The 14,118-nt window shown below is 45.5% G+C and overlaps 1 protein-coding gene across 1 annotated transcript in view; it reads right to left on the bottom strand.

Annotated features, from left to right (window-relative positions):
- Positions 1–12,873: 12,873 nt before the first annotated feature.
- AKNAD1 (AKNA domain containing 1) overlaps positions 12,874–14,118 on the bottom strand; it is a 704,598-nt gene continuing 703,353 nt past the window's right edge. The window contains exons 9-10 of the mRNA XM_044086883.1: positions 13,017–13,179; positions 12,874–12,915 (exon numbers count right to left, since the gene is read on the bottom strand). Coding sequence (XP_043942818.1) covers positions 12,874–12,915; positions 13,017–13,179 — 205 coding nt within the window. The remainder of the gene's footprint in view (positions 12,916–13,016; positions 13,180–14,118) is intronic.

The following is a 14,118-nucleotide window of genomic DNA, read 5'->3' as shown; positions in this document are numbered from 1 at the left end:
AATTTTAGGTCCACCGAGGCTGCTGGCTCAAATGGGGGAGCTGTCAGAGATTGGAGAACAAGAGTTAAATCCCATGGAGGAACTGGATCTTTAACAGGAGGTCTCAAGAGGAAGGTGCCTTTTAAAAAGGTCTTATATAATTTGGAAGAGGCCAGGGGGCCGAGACCACTTCCCACATGATAGTGGGAAATTGCAGCTAACTGGACTTTGACCGTAGAGGAGCTAGCACCCTGGTCGAATAAGGTTGATAAGAATTCTAGCACTGCTGGTAACGGAGCTGTAAAGGGATCTAAGTTTCTGCGCTCCGCCCAAATTGAAAAATGTTTCCATTTGCTATTATAAACCTTTCTAGTGGAAGGCTTATGAGCGGCTACTAAAATGGCCTTAACAGATGATGAGATACCGGGAGTCCTAGCTATCACTGGAACTGGATCAACCAAGCTGTGAGCTTGAGGTTGTCCAGGTTTGGGGTTGTCAACCCTAGCGGGTGAGAGATCAGATCCAGAGTGGGATCTATAACCCATGGGGGGTTCACTAGGTGAGACCATAGGCAAAGGAACCACGCTTGACGAGGCCAGAATGGGGCTATGAGGATCACTCTGCTCCCCAACCGACGTGCTTTCTGCAAGAATTTCAGCATTAGGGGAAGAGGAGGATAAGCATAAAGTAGACCGGATGGCCAAACATGCACCAGAGCGTCTCTGGGGGATTCCCCTGGTGGGGGAATTAGAGCGAAGTAGTCGCTCCACTTTGCGTTCGAAGGAGACACAAAGAGATCGCAGCAAGGTTGACCCCATTTGAGGAAGATTTGCTTCACCACTCCCGGGTTTAGAGATGACTCGTATGGTGAAATGATGGTTTGACTCAACCTGTCTGCCAAGGTGTTCGACCGGTCCGGAATGTGCGTTGCTATGAGAAAGTGGTTGGTGGAGATCGCCCATTCCCAAACTCTCATGGCCTCTCGACAAAGTGGGTAGGATCTGGTTCCCCCTTGTTTGTTGATATACCAGACGACTGACATGTTGTCTGAATTGCAATAGTTCCCAAAGGAAGAAGGGCTTGGAGTGCTTGCAACACAAGAAGCACCGCTCTCATCTCTAGGACATTGATGTGCAACAAGGTCTCTGATTGGGTCCACGTGCCTTGGACGGTTCTGCCCATACAGTGCCCCCCCCCCACCCAAGGCATGAAGCGTCTGTGGTCACTGTGATTAGGGGGGGGGACATAGAGAAAGGACTCCCTTTCTGGAGGTCCGGGGACTGGAGCCACCAGAGTAGGGCTTTCTTGAAAACCCTGCTGAGGGGAATGGGTGAAGTCAGTGGATGTTGCAGGATGGACCACTGAACCTGTAATGTCCATTGCAGTACCCTCATGTTCAGGCGCGCTAAGGGTAGCAGACTGATAGTTGCCACCATGGAGCCTAGAGCCCTCAGGACCAATTCTGCTGGAGGAGCCGGGTAGTTCAGAAGGGTTAGCACATGGAGCTTCAGGGTCCGAAGTCGGTCAGGAGTCAAAAAGACCTGCAAAAGGTTCATGTTCAATCTGGCTCCAATGAAGTCTAAGACCTGGGTTGGTTGGAGAGAAGATTTTTTGATATTGATTGTGATTCCCAGTTGGGAGGCCAGATGGAGGAAATAATCTCTGGCTGACCACAGTAGATGCCTGGTGGGGGCGGACAGGAGCCAGTCGTCTAGGTATGGAAAGACCTGTATTCCCTGAAGTCTCAGGTGGGCTGCTACCACTGCTAATACTTTGGTGAACACCATGGGGGCTGTGGTGAGACCAAAGGGAAGGACCCTGAACTGGTAGTGGCTGTCTCATAGCCAGAAGCAGAGAAACCTTCTGGATCGCCTGTCCATCAGAATGTGGTAGTACGCATCCTTGAGGTCTATGGAGCACATCCAGTCGTTCTCCTGCAGGAGTGGGAGAATGGATTGAATGGTGACCATCTGGAACATCTCTTTGGCCACTGACAGGTTTAGAAAGGATAGATCGAGGATTGGTCTTAGGTCCATCATCTTTTTGGCACCAAAAAGAACCTGGAGTAAAAGCCTGATCTGGATTGGTCTGGGGGGACGTGCTGGATTGCTCTTTTTTCTAGCAGCTGAAGAATTTCTGCGACTGCTGCCTCCCTTTGATTGGGTGGGACATCGGGGAGGCTCCGGGGTTTGGGAGGAAGGCTGAGAAAGGGAATCATGTAACCTGTGGATATGATCCGAAGCACCCAGTGATCTGTTGTAATGGACTCCCACATTGGTAGGTGCCTCAAGAAATGCCCCCCGACTGCCTCCAGAGTGGAGCAGTCGGGTAACCCTTCAGGGTTGCTGCGTGGGATGATCAGAAAAGGGTTCTCTCGACCCAAAATTCTTTGGTTCCCCTCTGCCTCTGGGTCAGTGTCCACCCTGTCCTCCTCTGCCTCTGAAGGACGAGGGGTCCGGAGCGAAATGGGACTGTTGAGATTTCCAGAACCACATCTTCTTCTGTCCCTTTTGGTTCCTAGTGAAGGACCTCTGGGGAGCAGAGAAGCGGACTCCGATGGCAGACGTCTTCTCGTCTTTCTCGCTGTGGACCAGTGTGTCGCGTACAGTCTTGCCAAAGAGTGAAGAACCATCAAACAGGGCATTAGCGAAGGACGCCTAGAAGGGTTCCACAAAATCGCAATGGCGGAGCCAAGCATGCCATCATAAGACAATGCCCGCTCCGCTAGCTCTAGCGGTGCCTTCGTGGCATGGGAGAGGAGCCGCATAGAGGTGTTAGAAATGGATTTGAGAGTGGCCATTCGGGTAGAGAATACTTTCTTATCCTCTGCCGACATGGACTCTGGGGGCGACCCGGCGTATTCTTTGATGAGATCCCGCTGGAGTCGTATCACGTGTGCCATATAATTCAGCGACCTTACCGAGAAGGTAACTGAAGCAAACATCCACTTCCCCAAATGGTCCATCGTCCGAGACTCCTTGTCTGGAGGATGGACCGAGGAACTCTCCAGGGCCAGTTCCTTTTTAGTGGCAGCTGCCACCAACATGGCATCTACAGAAGCACCCTTACTCCAGCATGTCCTATCGGAAGGGGGACTAAGAATTTTATCAGGCCTCTTGGGAATGGGCTCCACAGTGTCCGGCTCCTTCCATGCCCTGGTAGTAATCAGGTCTACCAGGGGGTCAGCGGGAGGGGACACCCAAGAGGTAGATGGGTCTGTATCAAATGCCTCCAGAAACACAGACTCATCAGAGGAAGGTTTTTGGGCAGACCACCCCCCTCTAATTCGAAGCATTTCCATGATGTCTCCGAAGGAGACGTCTTTGGGGGGGGGGGTGACCTTGGGGAACCTTCCCCTTCCTCTAAATCTATGTCTGTTGTCAAGGACTCAGGTGAGTCCAAGTACCTCCTCTTGCACTTACATTTGTGAGGAACCTCCTCGGGGGGGCTGTACAAAGAGGCCTCACCAACCACATCTTGTTCCTCCAAGGGAACTATCTGGGACGTAGGCGCAGGCTATCCCTGGGACCGGGTGATGGAAGGTAGGCCCATCTGAAATGGAGTGCAGGGTGGAGCCGTAGCAAAAGCCTGGGGCCTCGAATCCCTCGATAAAACCCTCTCCACAACATCAAACGCCGAAGGGGAGCTGCTCTCCCTGGGATCCGAGAGCAGTCCCTTCAGATCTGATGTGTGGATTGGAGCCGGCGCCAAAGCAATCGGATCTGAAGGGCCAGTATGCTCCGACCAAGATGGAGCCAAAGACACACTGACACCTCCGGATCTGAAGCTCGGCTCCTCTTGGCTCCGACAGCTCTGATCCAAAAAGGGACCTGACAAACTCGAGGGTGCTGTTGGTGTCGAAGTACGAGGTACTATCGGAGCCGACACAACCCCGGCTCCAACGCTACTCGGCTCTGAAGGATCTGAACCCCGGAAGTGGGTTGGAGAAGGAGCAATCGGGAAAAAAAAGGGGGTCGAGCTCCCCCCGGAGGGAGGGAGAGGCAGGAGCACTCCCATCTGCAGCTGGGCCTGGAGGAACCTACGCATCATCCGGTCCATGTCTGCATCGGATAAGCTTCTAGTTGACCTAGAAGAGGCCACCGAGGTGGGACGGGAGTGCCGCCTCGATGACCTCGAAAGCAACTGGGTCTCCTCCTCCTCTGGCTCCAGAGAAAAACGGGGTGAATGGAGCCGGGAAGGAGAAGGGCCGGAGGCCTTAGGAGAACCCGCTTGCTTGGCCGGCGGGGCCGAGGAGGAAGACTCGGCCCGCTGCTTGTGGTGTTTCTCCTTTCTACGCTCTCTCCTAGCTTCTCTCTCCTCCTGGCCTGTGGTGGGAGGGTGAGTCCCGGCCAGGGGAGCAGGGATGGGGGGTGGCACTGCCGCAGCCATGGCAGGTACCACAGAGGAAGAGGAGGACGAAGTCGGATCCAGGGGCAACAGTCCCGCCAAGACCAACTTCGATCTCCTGTCCCTCACAGCCCTGGGGTTGAAGGCTGCACAAATAGTGCAGCCTGAGGAGAGGTGGTCAACCTCAAGGCAAATAACAAACCGAGTGTGGCCATCCACTGGGGACAGCTTATGGCCACACTCAGTGCATTTAGAAAAGAAGGCTTTAAGAGCCTCAGACATGACTTAGAAAAAATTAAACACTAGGCCCAACACAGACACGCCTTCACACACACACAGGGGGAGGACAAACTAACTAGATACAGTTAAGTTTAACTACAAAAAATTGCTAATAATAGGAATAGACTAGGGGTAACACACACACAAATATTTTTAACAGTTAGAAAGAAAAAAGAAAGATTTTTCTCACAGAATACGCTCTACCCACGCCTGGAAGCTCGATCAAGCTGCTGACTGAACCGTAGCAAATGAGATCTGAGGGCAGGAAGGATTAGCGGGGGATTATGGGTAAGGGGGAGGAGCTTGGAGCTCGGATCTTAGCTGTTTGAACCTGCCGGCTCGGATCCGATATGGATCCGATACCCACAGGTTGATGGACAAATGAAGTTAACTACTTCAGATCTTCAATTTGGAGAATAGAGCAATATAGATTCCTATCATTAACTTGCAGTATCCAGAATGATTTTGAAATATTCCTTTACAAAAATGTTATAGTCAATATTAGATAAAAGGAAGGAGAAAGAGTGGTGGTTTGGTGAAAAATAAGAGCAGCCTACTTAATAAGAGATGAAGCACTAGTTTTGTCTGCTGAACTACATTCTGGATCTGACATATCATTCCACCTAACTGACATCAATATTGTTACATACACAGGTTCTGATTTGCTGAACTGAGGACTATGAGAAGAAGATGAATTTGATACTTTATCAGATGCCTTGAGATGCTTCTTTCTTGGAGGTCAATTTGAAAGTACCTCTTTTGGAGAGACAGAGGAGGACTTACATTTCTTGCTCAGTTAGGTTGTTGTCTCCACTGAAATTTTTCCCTTTTTTTGCTTTAACAGATTTCTCCTTGCCACCATGCCTTTTTGACAGTCACTTCACCTTTTTCCATTTGTACATTGAAAACCCTTTGGAAAAACTGACTGAAAAAGATTAAATGTATACTGGCAGGATCCAGTAAACTGATAAAATTATTTGGACATAAATAGAGGATTTGGGATACTGAGATAGTGAGAAGAATAGAAGAAAACACATCAGATAACGGAATATATACAGGGGCCTCAAACATCCTATTCCAGAACCTTTGCAGACATGATATCACCACTGGATCTCTGAGGGGAAAAAGTAGACAATCAATGAAAATCAAAATGATTAGTAAAAGGAATACGATTTCAATCAGAATAGTAGACTGACATTTAAGGCAGCACAGTTACCTCCACAGTTGATGTCTGGAATACTGCAGGAGAGGAAGGAGGCACTTTTGAAGCTGGCTGCATGCACTCTACTTGTCTAATGTGTTTATGGACATTTTCATTGATCATTTCCTTTATGGTTTCGAGATCCATTCCTAACTTGAATATCTGGCCTTCAACCTGCCTGAAAAGAAAATATAAACACATCAAACAAAACATGTTCACACAACAACATGACTGTCAGGATACTGTAGGGGTTATAACAAGTTCTGTCAGGTATTTGTTTGATTTCCCAGCACCCGAGCTTTCGTTTTCAAACTATGCAACTCCTACCAGACAAGTTAAGCAACAATCCTGGGTTATCCAGAAAAATGACTATTATAACTGGGATTCATGGATGGTTAATGCATTGTGCTGTACAAATTAACATGGGTTACAGAAATATGCAGGGTAAAGGCAATCCCCAGACACAGTCAGTGAGGCTGTGTAATGGCTAAAATAGCAAACTATGCAGGAAATGATAATCCCTGAATATTAGTAGCCAATTTACAAAAGCAATGGGATAGGTGGAATTACATTTCTTCAGATCTTTGTTACTGTCTTGAAAAATTGATAGTGTTGACCTTCACCATCTTATCCTCTCTGTTTTGGTAGTATAAACTTCACCAAACTCAATCACGTATAAAAAGAGAAATAAAAATAGAAAACATAGTAACATGGGTGCTTGCAGAATTCAAATAGGGAGAAGTTCTTTTTTTTCCTGTTTTAACTCTTTAAATCAAACTCATTTATATTCTAAAAAAGGTAAAAGTTAAAAAACACAATTCGTTTTGGCATACAAAATAGCAATCAACTGCATATTTATAAAAATTTCATGAAGATATCTGAAGAAAAACAAGAAATGGTTAACAGACTGCAAGCCAGAAAACAGAGAAAAGTACATTGCACTGATGTGGAATGTGAAGCAATGAAAGCAGCACAAACTTAATAAAATTCCCAGAAATGTTGACTATGTATGAGGGACTCATGCCGCTGTCATGTTACCATGATGGAATGCAAGTGGAAGACTAACATAGGTATTTGCAAGGACAGAAAGACTGTTCATAAATGCTCTGGTTAGGGAAAAAGACAAAGGCTTAAAAACCCAAATGTTATGACTTCATTTTGCGATGACCCTTCTCAAAGAAAAAAAAACTTCCAGATACAATTTTGCAGAGATTACAGACTTAGCAAACTGCAAGTAGGTGCTCAGAACTGACTTGGCCTGCAAGTAATCAAACATGTTGCCGAGTATAATGTTTAAACTTAACGATGCAACAGCCAAGTTATGCATTTAATCACCAAGATACTATAGAATAAAAAAAAAAAGTTATGTCTTACCATAACATTCCATCTGTGTTGTTGATCTTTGTTCATTCATTACTGATGGGTTATCAGTTCTGTCCTTGGAACCGAGCCAGTCAATATCAAGCTCACGTCAGCCAAAAACTCTCGAGCCAACATCCTACCCAGAATGCTTTGCTCCCTGTTACTTCAGATCGAGTTTGCAAGTTGATAGATAAAAGTAGAGGCTACCTCTGGTCATAACAGACCTACAATAAAGGAGTACATGAGATCAACCAGGAACGTCCAGATGGGGGATGGAGGGTGGGAAGTAATGAATGAATAAATGAATGAAGATCAATAACACAGATGGAACGTTATAGTAAGAAATAACTTCTTTATCTGATGTTGTTAATCTTCGTTCATTCTTACTGATGGGACAGAGTCCCCAGCTACCTGCATCACTCGGTGGCCCTCATGGAAGGACATTCCTGAACACCATGGAGCCAAAGGAAGCTCTACCTCTGGAGGCCAAGTCCAATTTGTAATGAAGAATAAAGGTATGAGGTTTGGCCCAAGTTGCAGCTGAGCAAATATTATTGAGGGAAGCCTTAGCATGGAAAGCTGCTGAAGTTGCCATATATCTTGTAGAATGAGCTTTCATTCTATGAGGCAAGGTGAGATTGTTTTTGTTGTAGATAAAGGTAATACAATTTCTCAGCCATGAAGCCAATGTAACTTTTGATACAGGATGATGACCGCGTCTAGGTCCAGAAAAAGCCAGAAACAGTTGGTCTGATTTACGGGTAGATTTTCTTCTGTCCAGATAAAATCGTATTTGCCTATGAACATCCAAGGAGTGCAGGCAATACTCTCCCTTGTTAGAATGGTTAGGAAAGAACACTGGAAGGTCAATAGATTGGTTGATAGATCGCTCTGACACCACTTTTGGTAAAAAGGAAGAATTAGTTCTCAGTTATACCTTATCCTTATGGAAGATAAAATAGGGAGGTTTGATGCATAAGGCTTGAAGTTCTGACAAGCATCTGGCCAATGTGATTGCAATCAGAAACTTTTAGTTATGTACTCACCATAACTTTAGATGTTTGGGATCCATCTCGCCTACATTCCGTACGGATGGGCTCGGAGCCGATCCTCGACTCCGACTTGGCACGCTATGCTATAGAGCGAAGCCTCTTATTGGCTGAGCTATTCTCTATCCCAGGATGCACCACCACTACTCCCCCAGATCTTGTTTGTCCGCATTCATGCACACACACATAACTTGTTTATATAACATTGCCAGATGTTCCAAGATGAAACAATAGAATTCGGACCGTCCAATCTCTTTGGATCTCCAAGGAAGGGGGAAGGAGGGTGGGTTATTGGGAATGTAGGCGAGATGGATCCCAAACATCTAAAGTTATGGTGAGTACATAACTAAAAGATGTTATGTGATCCTATCTCACCTACATTCCATACTGATGGGACAGCGTCCCTATCACCTGATTTCTGGGTGGCTCACTGGAAAACACTCCTGAGCACTGTGGAACCAAATGAAGCTTGCCCCCGAGATGCCACATCCAATTTGTAGTGAGAAATGAAAGTGTGCGGGGAAGACCACGTAGTCAAGAGCACAAATGTCACTAATGGCAAGCTTAGAATGGAATGCTATAGAAGTAGCCATAGCTCTTGTAGAGTGAGCTTTGACAGAGGTTGTAAGCTCTTTATTAGAAGAGGAATAAGCTTGACTAATACAGTCCCTGATCCATTTGGCAATAGTGACCTTTGTGACGGCTTTGCCTAATTTATTATCCAAAAAGGACACAAACAATTGATCTGTTTTCCTTGTTTGTTTGGTCCTGTCTAAATAAAAACGCAATTGCCTGTGGACATCCAATGTGTGGAATATGAATTCTGCTTTGTTCAAGTACTTTGGAAAGAAAACTGGAAGTTCTAATGACTGTTGCAGGCAAGAACTGGAACAAACTTTAGGGACAAAGGATGGATTAGGCCTGAGAGATACTCTATCTTTATGAAAAACCAGGTACGGTGGTTTTACAGATAGAGCCTGAAGCTCTGAAACTCTTCTGGCAGATGTAATCGCGACCAGAAAGGCAGTTTTCCATGATAGAAATTTCAAATCACATGTTGCTGCTGGTTCGAAGGGGGAGGAGGTTAAGGCACGTAACACCACATCGAGATCCCACGGAGGAGCAGGATGAGAAATCGGAGGTCATAAAAGCGCAGCACCTTTCATGAAGGTTTTACACAATCTGTTGCTCATTAAAGGTGGGTTTATAGATTCATGAAAATTTGAAATAGCTGCCAATTGGACCTTGATGGTAGAGACTGAAGAACCTTGATTGAAAAGGGAAGTTAGAAATTTTAGGACTTCCGATACAGGAATAGTGATGGGATCCAGACCCCGGAGTTGAGCCTAAATAGCAAATCTCTTCCATTTGCTAGTATACAATTTCTTAGTGGTAGACTTGTGGGCCGAAGATAAGATATGTATGACTTCCGGGTCTAAGGTATGATTCCTGACTATAGTCGGAAGAGGAGGAGCCAAGCTGTTAACTTCAAAGTGTGAAGGGACTGGTGGAGTAGTCCCGACTGATGAATTAATAGGTCTGGGATCTGATCTAGGAATCATGGACCGTCCAGTGCATATTTCCGAAGATAGGGGAACCATACCTGATGAGGCCAGTAAGGAGCAACTAAGATCATTTTGCTCCCCAAGAGACGCCTTTTGGATCACTCTGGGGAGGAGGGGAACTGGGGGGAAGGCGTATAGCAAGCTGGTGGGCCAAGGATGGGCTAGTGCATCCATAGGACTCTCCCCCGGAGCTGGAGTGAGGGAGAAGAACTTTCTGCACTTCGCGTTCAGCGGGGTTGCAAAGAGGTCGCAAAAAGGAATTCCCCATCTGCTGAAGATTTGAGTTGTCACTGCATTGTTCAGAGACCACTCGTGAGGAGAAAGGATAGTTCTGCTTAGTCTGTCGGCTATCATGTTGGATTTGCCAGGGATATGAGTTGCTATCAGAAAACGTCTGGTCGCCACTGCCCATTCCCAGACTCTCATGGCCTCTCTGCAAAGAGGGTAGGATCTGGTTCCTCCCTGCTTGTTCAGATACCAGACCACTGACATGTTGTCGGAGTGAATGGCAATTACGCCCTGAGGGAGGTAATCGTGGAGGGCTTGTGAAGATAAAAGCACCACCCTCATTTCCAAAATGTTGATATGAAGAAGACTCTCTTCTGAATGCCATTTGCCTTGGACTGACCTGCCCAGGGAATGCCCCCCCCCACCCCATCTGGGAGGCATCCGTGGTCAAAGTGGCCATAGGAGGAGGTGGAACAAAAGGTCGACCCTGATCCAGATTGGAGGGCACCAGCCACCAGCGAAGGTCCTGTTTGCAAGTTTCCGTGATTCATATGAGGTGACTGAGCGGGAGATCCTGAAAGGACCACTGTGTTGAAAGAAGCCACTGGAGAATTCTCATATGCAACCTTGCTAGGGGGACTAGAAGAACCGTGGCCGACATAGATCCCAATAGCTGCAAGACCATCCTGGCTGGAGCTTTGGATCTGAGAAGCAAGGCTCAGACCTAAGCCTGTATGGTTTGTATCCTTTCTGTAGGAAGGTAGACCCGCATTTGGTTTGAGTCTATTTCTACTTCGATGAATCTTATGCGTTGAGATGGCAGCAACACAGACTTTGGCCAATTGAAGGTGATCCCAAGGGAAGTGCCTAGTGATATTGTGGCTTGTAGGTTCTGCAATAGTTGACACCTGGAGGTGGCAGTTAGGAGCCAGTCATCCAAATACGGAAACATCTGGAATCCTAGACTCCTCAGGTGAGCAGTCACGACCGCCAAACATTTGGTGAACTCCCTGCGGGCTGTGGTGAGACCAAAGGGCAGAGCACGGAACTGAAAATGACTGTCTCCTAGGCTGAAGCGCAAATGTCTCCTGGACGCCTGATCTACCAGAATGTGGTAATAGGCGTCCTTGAGATCTATGGAGCACATCCAAACACCTTTCTCCAGCAGTGGGAGAATGGATTGTAAGGTGACCATTCGGAACTTGGACTTTTTGACTGAACGGTTTAGAATGCTGAGATCCAAAATGGGCCTCAAGTCCCCGGTCTTTTTTGGCACCAAAAAGAATCTTGAGTAAGTCCCTAATCCGATCTGGTCTGCGGGGACCGTTGGATGACTCCTTTTGAAGCAGCTTTGAGAGTGCTAAGGCTGCAATGTCCCAGTGACTAGGTGGCGGGGGGGGGATTTTCTTGGCTCGAGGAGGGCAGTGAGAAAAGGGGATGGCGTAACCTCCGCGATAATTCAAGCACCCATCGGTCCTGGAGTGATACCTTCCCAGGCTTTCAGGTGCCTCGAAAACGACCCCGACTGGCTCCGAGCTGCACAGTGGGCAATCCTTCAGGGATTGTGGAAGGCTGAAGAGCCATGAAAGGACTTACGGTCTCAGTGTTGCGGGGCCTCTGCCGCCTCTGGGACAGCCTTCCAGAAAATTTTCCCTCCTCTGCCTCTAGAAGGGGATCATCCTTGGAGAGGTGGTCAACCTCAAGGCAATATAACCGAGTGTGGCCATCCACTGGGGACAGCTTATGGCCACACTCGGTGCATTTAGAAAAGAAGGCTTTACGGGCCTCAGACATGACTTAGAAAAAATTAAACACTAGGCCCAACACAGACACGCCTTCACACACACACAGGGGGAGGACAAACTAACTAGATACAGTTAAGTTTAACTACAAAAAATTGCTAATAATAGGAATAGACTAGGGGTAACACACACACAAATATTTTTAACAGTTAGAAAGAAAAAAGAAAGATTTTTCTCACAGAATACGCTCTACCCACGCCTGGAAGCTCGATCAAGCTGCTGACTGAACCGCGGCAAATGAGATCTGAGGGCAGGAAGGATTAGCAGGGGGTTATGGGTAAGGGGGAGGAGCTTGAAGCTCAGATCTTAGCTGTTTGAACCTGCCGGCTCGGATCCGATATGGATCCGATACCCACAGGTTGATGGACAAATGAAGTTAACTACTTCAGATCTTCAATTTGGAGAATAGAGCAATATAGATTCCTATCATTAACTTGCAGTATCCAGAATGATTTTGAAATATTCCTTTACAAAAATGTTATAGTCAATATTAGATAAAAGGAAGGAGAAAGAGTGGTGGTTTGGTGAAAAATAAGAGCAGCCTACTTAATAAGAGATGAAGCACTAGTTTTGTCTGCTGAACTACATTCTGGATCTGACATATCATTCCACCTAACTGACATCAATATTGTTACATACACAGGTTCTGATTTGCTGAACTGAGGACTATGAGGAGAAGATGAATTTGATACTTTATCAGATGCCTTGAGATGCTTCTTTCTTGGAGGTCAATTTGAAAGTACCTCTTTTGGAGAGACAGAGGAGGACTTACATTTCTTGCTCAGTTAGGTTGTTGTCTCCACTGAAATTTTTCCCTTTTTTTGCTTTAACAGATTTCTCCTTGCCACCATGCCTTTTTGACAGTCACTTCACCTTTTTCCATTTGTACATTGAAAACTCTTTGGAAAAACTGACTGAAAAAGATTAAATGTATACTGGCAGGATCCAGTAAACTGATGAAATTATTTGGACATAAATAGAGGATTTGGGATACTGAGATAGTGAGAAGAATAGAAGAAAACACATCAGATAACGGAATATATACAGGGGCCTCAAACATCCTATTCCAGAACCTTTGCAGACATGATATCACCACTGGATCTCTGAGGGAAAAAGTAGACAATCAATGAAAATCAAAATGATTAGTAAAAGGAATACGATTTCAATCAGAATAGTAGACTGACATTTAAGGCAGCACAGTTACCTCCACAGTTGATGTCTGGAATACTGCAGGAGAGGAAGGAGGCACTTTTGAAGCTGGCTGCATGCACTCTACTTGTCTAATGTGTTTATGGACATTTTCATTGATCATTTCCTTTATGGTTTCGAGATCCATTCCTAACTTGAATATCTGGCCTTCAACCTGCCTGAAAAGAAAATATAAACACATCAAACAAAACACGTTCACACAACAACATGACTGTCAGGATACTGTAGGGGGGGTTATAACAAGTACTGTCAGGTATTTGTTTGATTTCCCAGCACCCCCCCCCCCCCCAGATTTCGTTTTCAAACTATGCAACTCCTACCAGACAAGTTAAGCAACAATCTTGGGTTATCCAGAAAAATGACAATTATAACTGGGATTCATGGATGGTTAATGCATTGTGCTGTACAAATTAACATGGGTTACAGAAATATGCAGGGTAAAGGCAATCCCCAGACACAGTCAGTGAGGCTGTGTAATGGCTAAAATAGCAAACTATGCAGCAAATGATAATCCCTGAATATTAGTAGCCAATTTACAAAAGCAATGGGATAGGTGGAATTACATTTCTTCAGATCTTTGTTACTGTCTTGAAAAATTTATAGTGTTGACCTTCACCATCTTATCCTCTCTGTTTTGGTAGTATAAACTTCACCAAACTCAATCACGTATAAAAAGAGAAATAAAAATAGAAAACATAGTAACATGGGTGCTTGCAGAATTCAAATAGGGAGAAGCTCTTTTTTTCCTGTTTTAACTCTTTAAATCAAACTCATTTATATTCTAAAAAAGGTAAAAGTTAAAAAACACAATTCGTTTTGGCATACAAAATAGCAATCAACTGCATATTTATAAAAATTTCATAAATATATCTGAAGAAAAACAAGAAATGGTTAACAGACTGCAAGCCAGAAAACAGAGAAAAGTACATTGCACTGATGTGGAATGTGAAGCAATGAAAGCAGCACAAACTTAATAAAATTCCCAGAAATGTTGACTATGTATGAGGGACTCATGCCGCTGTCATGTTACCATAATGGAATGCAAGTGGAAGACTAACATAGGTATTTGCAAGGACAGAAAGACTGTTCATAAATGC

Source organism: Protopterus annectens, chromosome 10.part0 (assembly GCF_019279795.1).
Source record: "Protopterus annectens isolate FY-2018-M chromosome 10.part0, PAN1.0, whole genome shotgun sequence".
In the NCBI taxonomy this organism is placed as follows: domain Eukaryota; kingdom Metazoa; phylum Chordata; order Ceratodontiformes; family Protopteridae; genus Protopterus; species Protopterus annectens.
The sequence above is the reverse complement of the archived record's forward strand: the minus strand, read 5'-3'. Positions and strand labels throughout refer to the sequence as shown.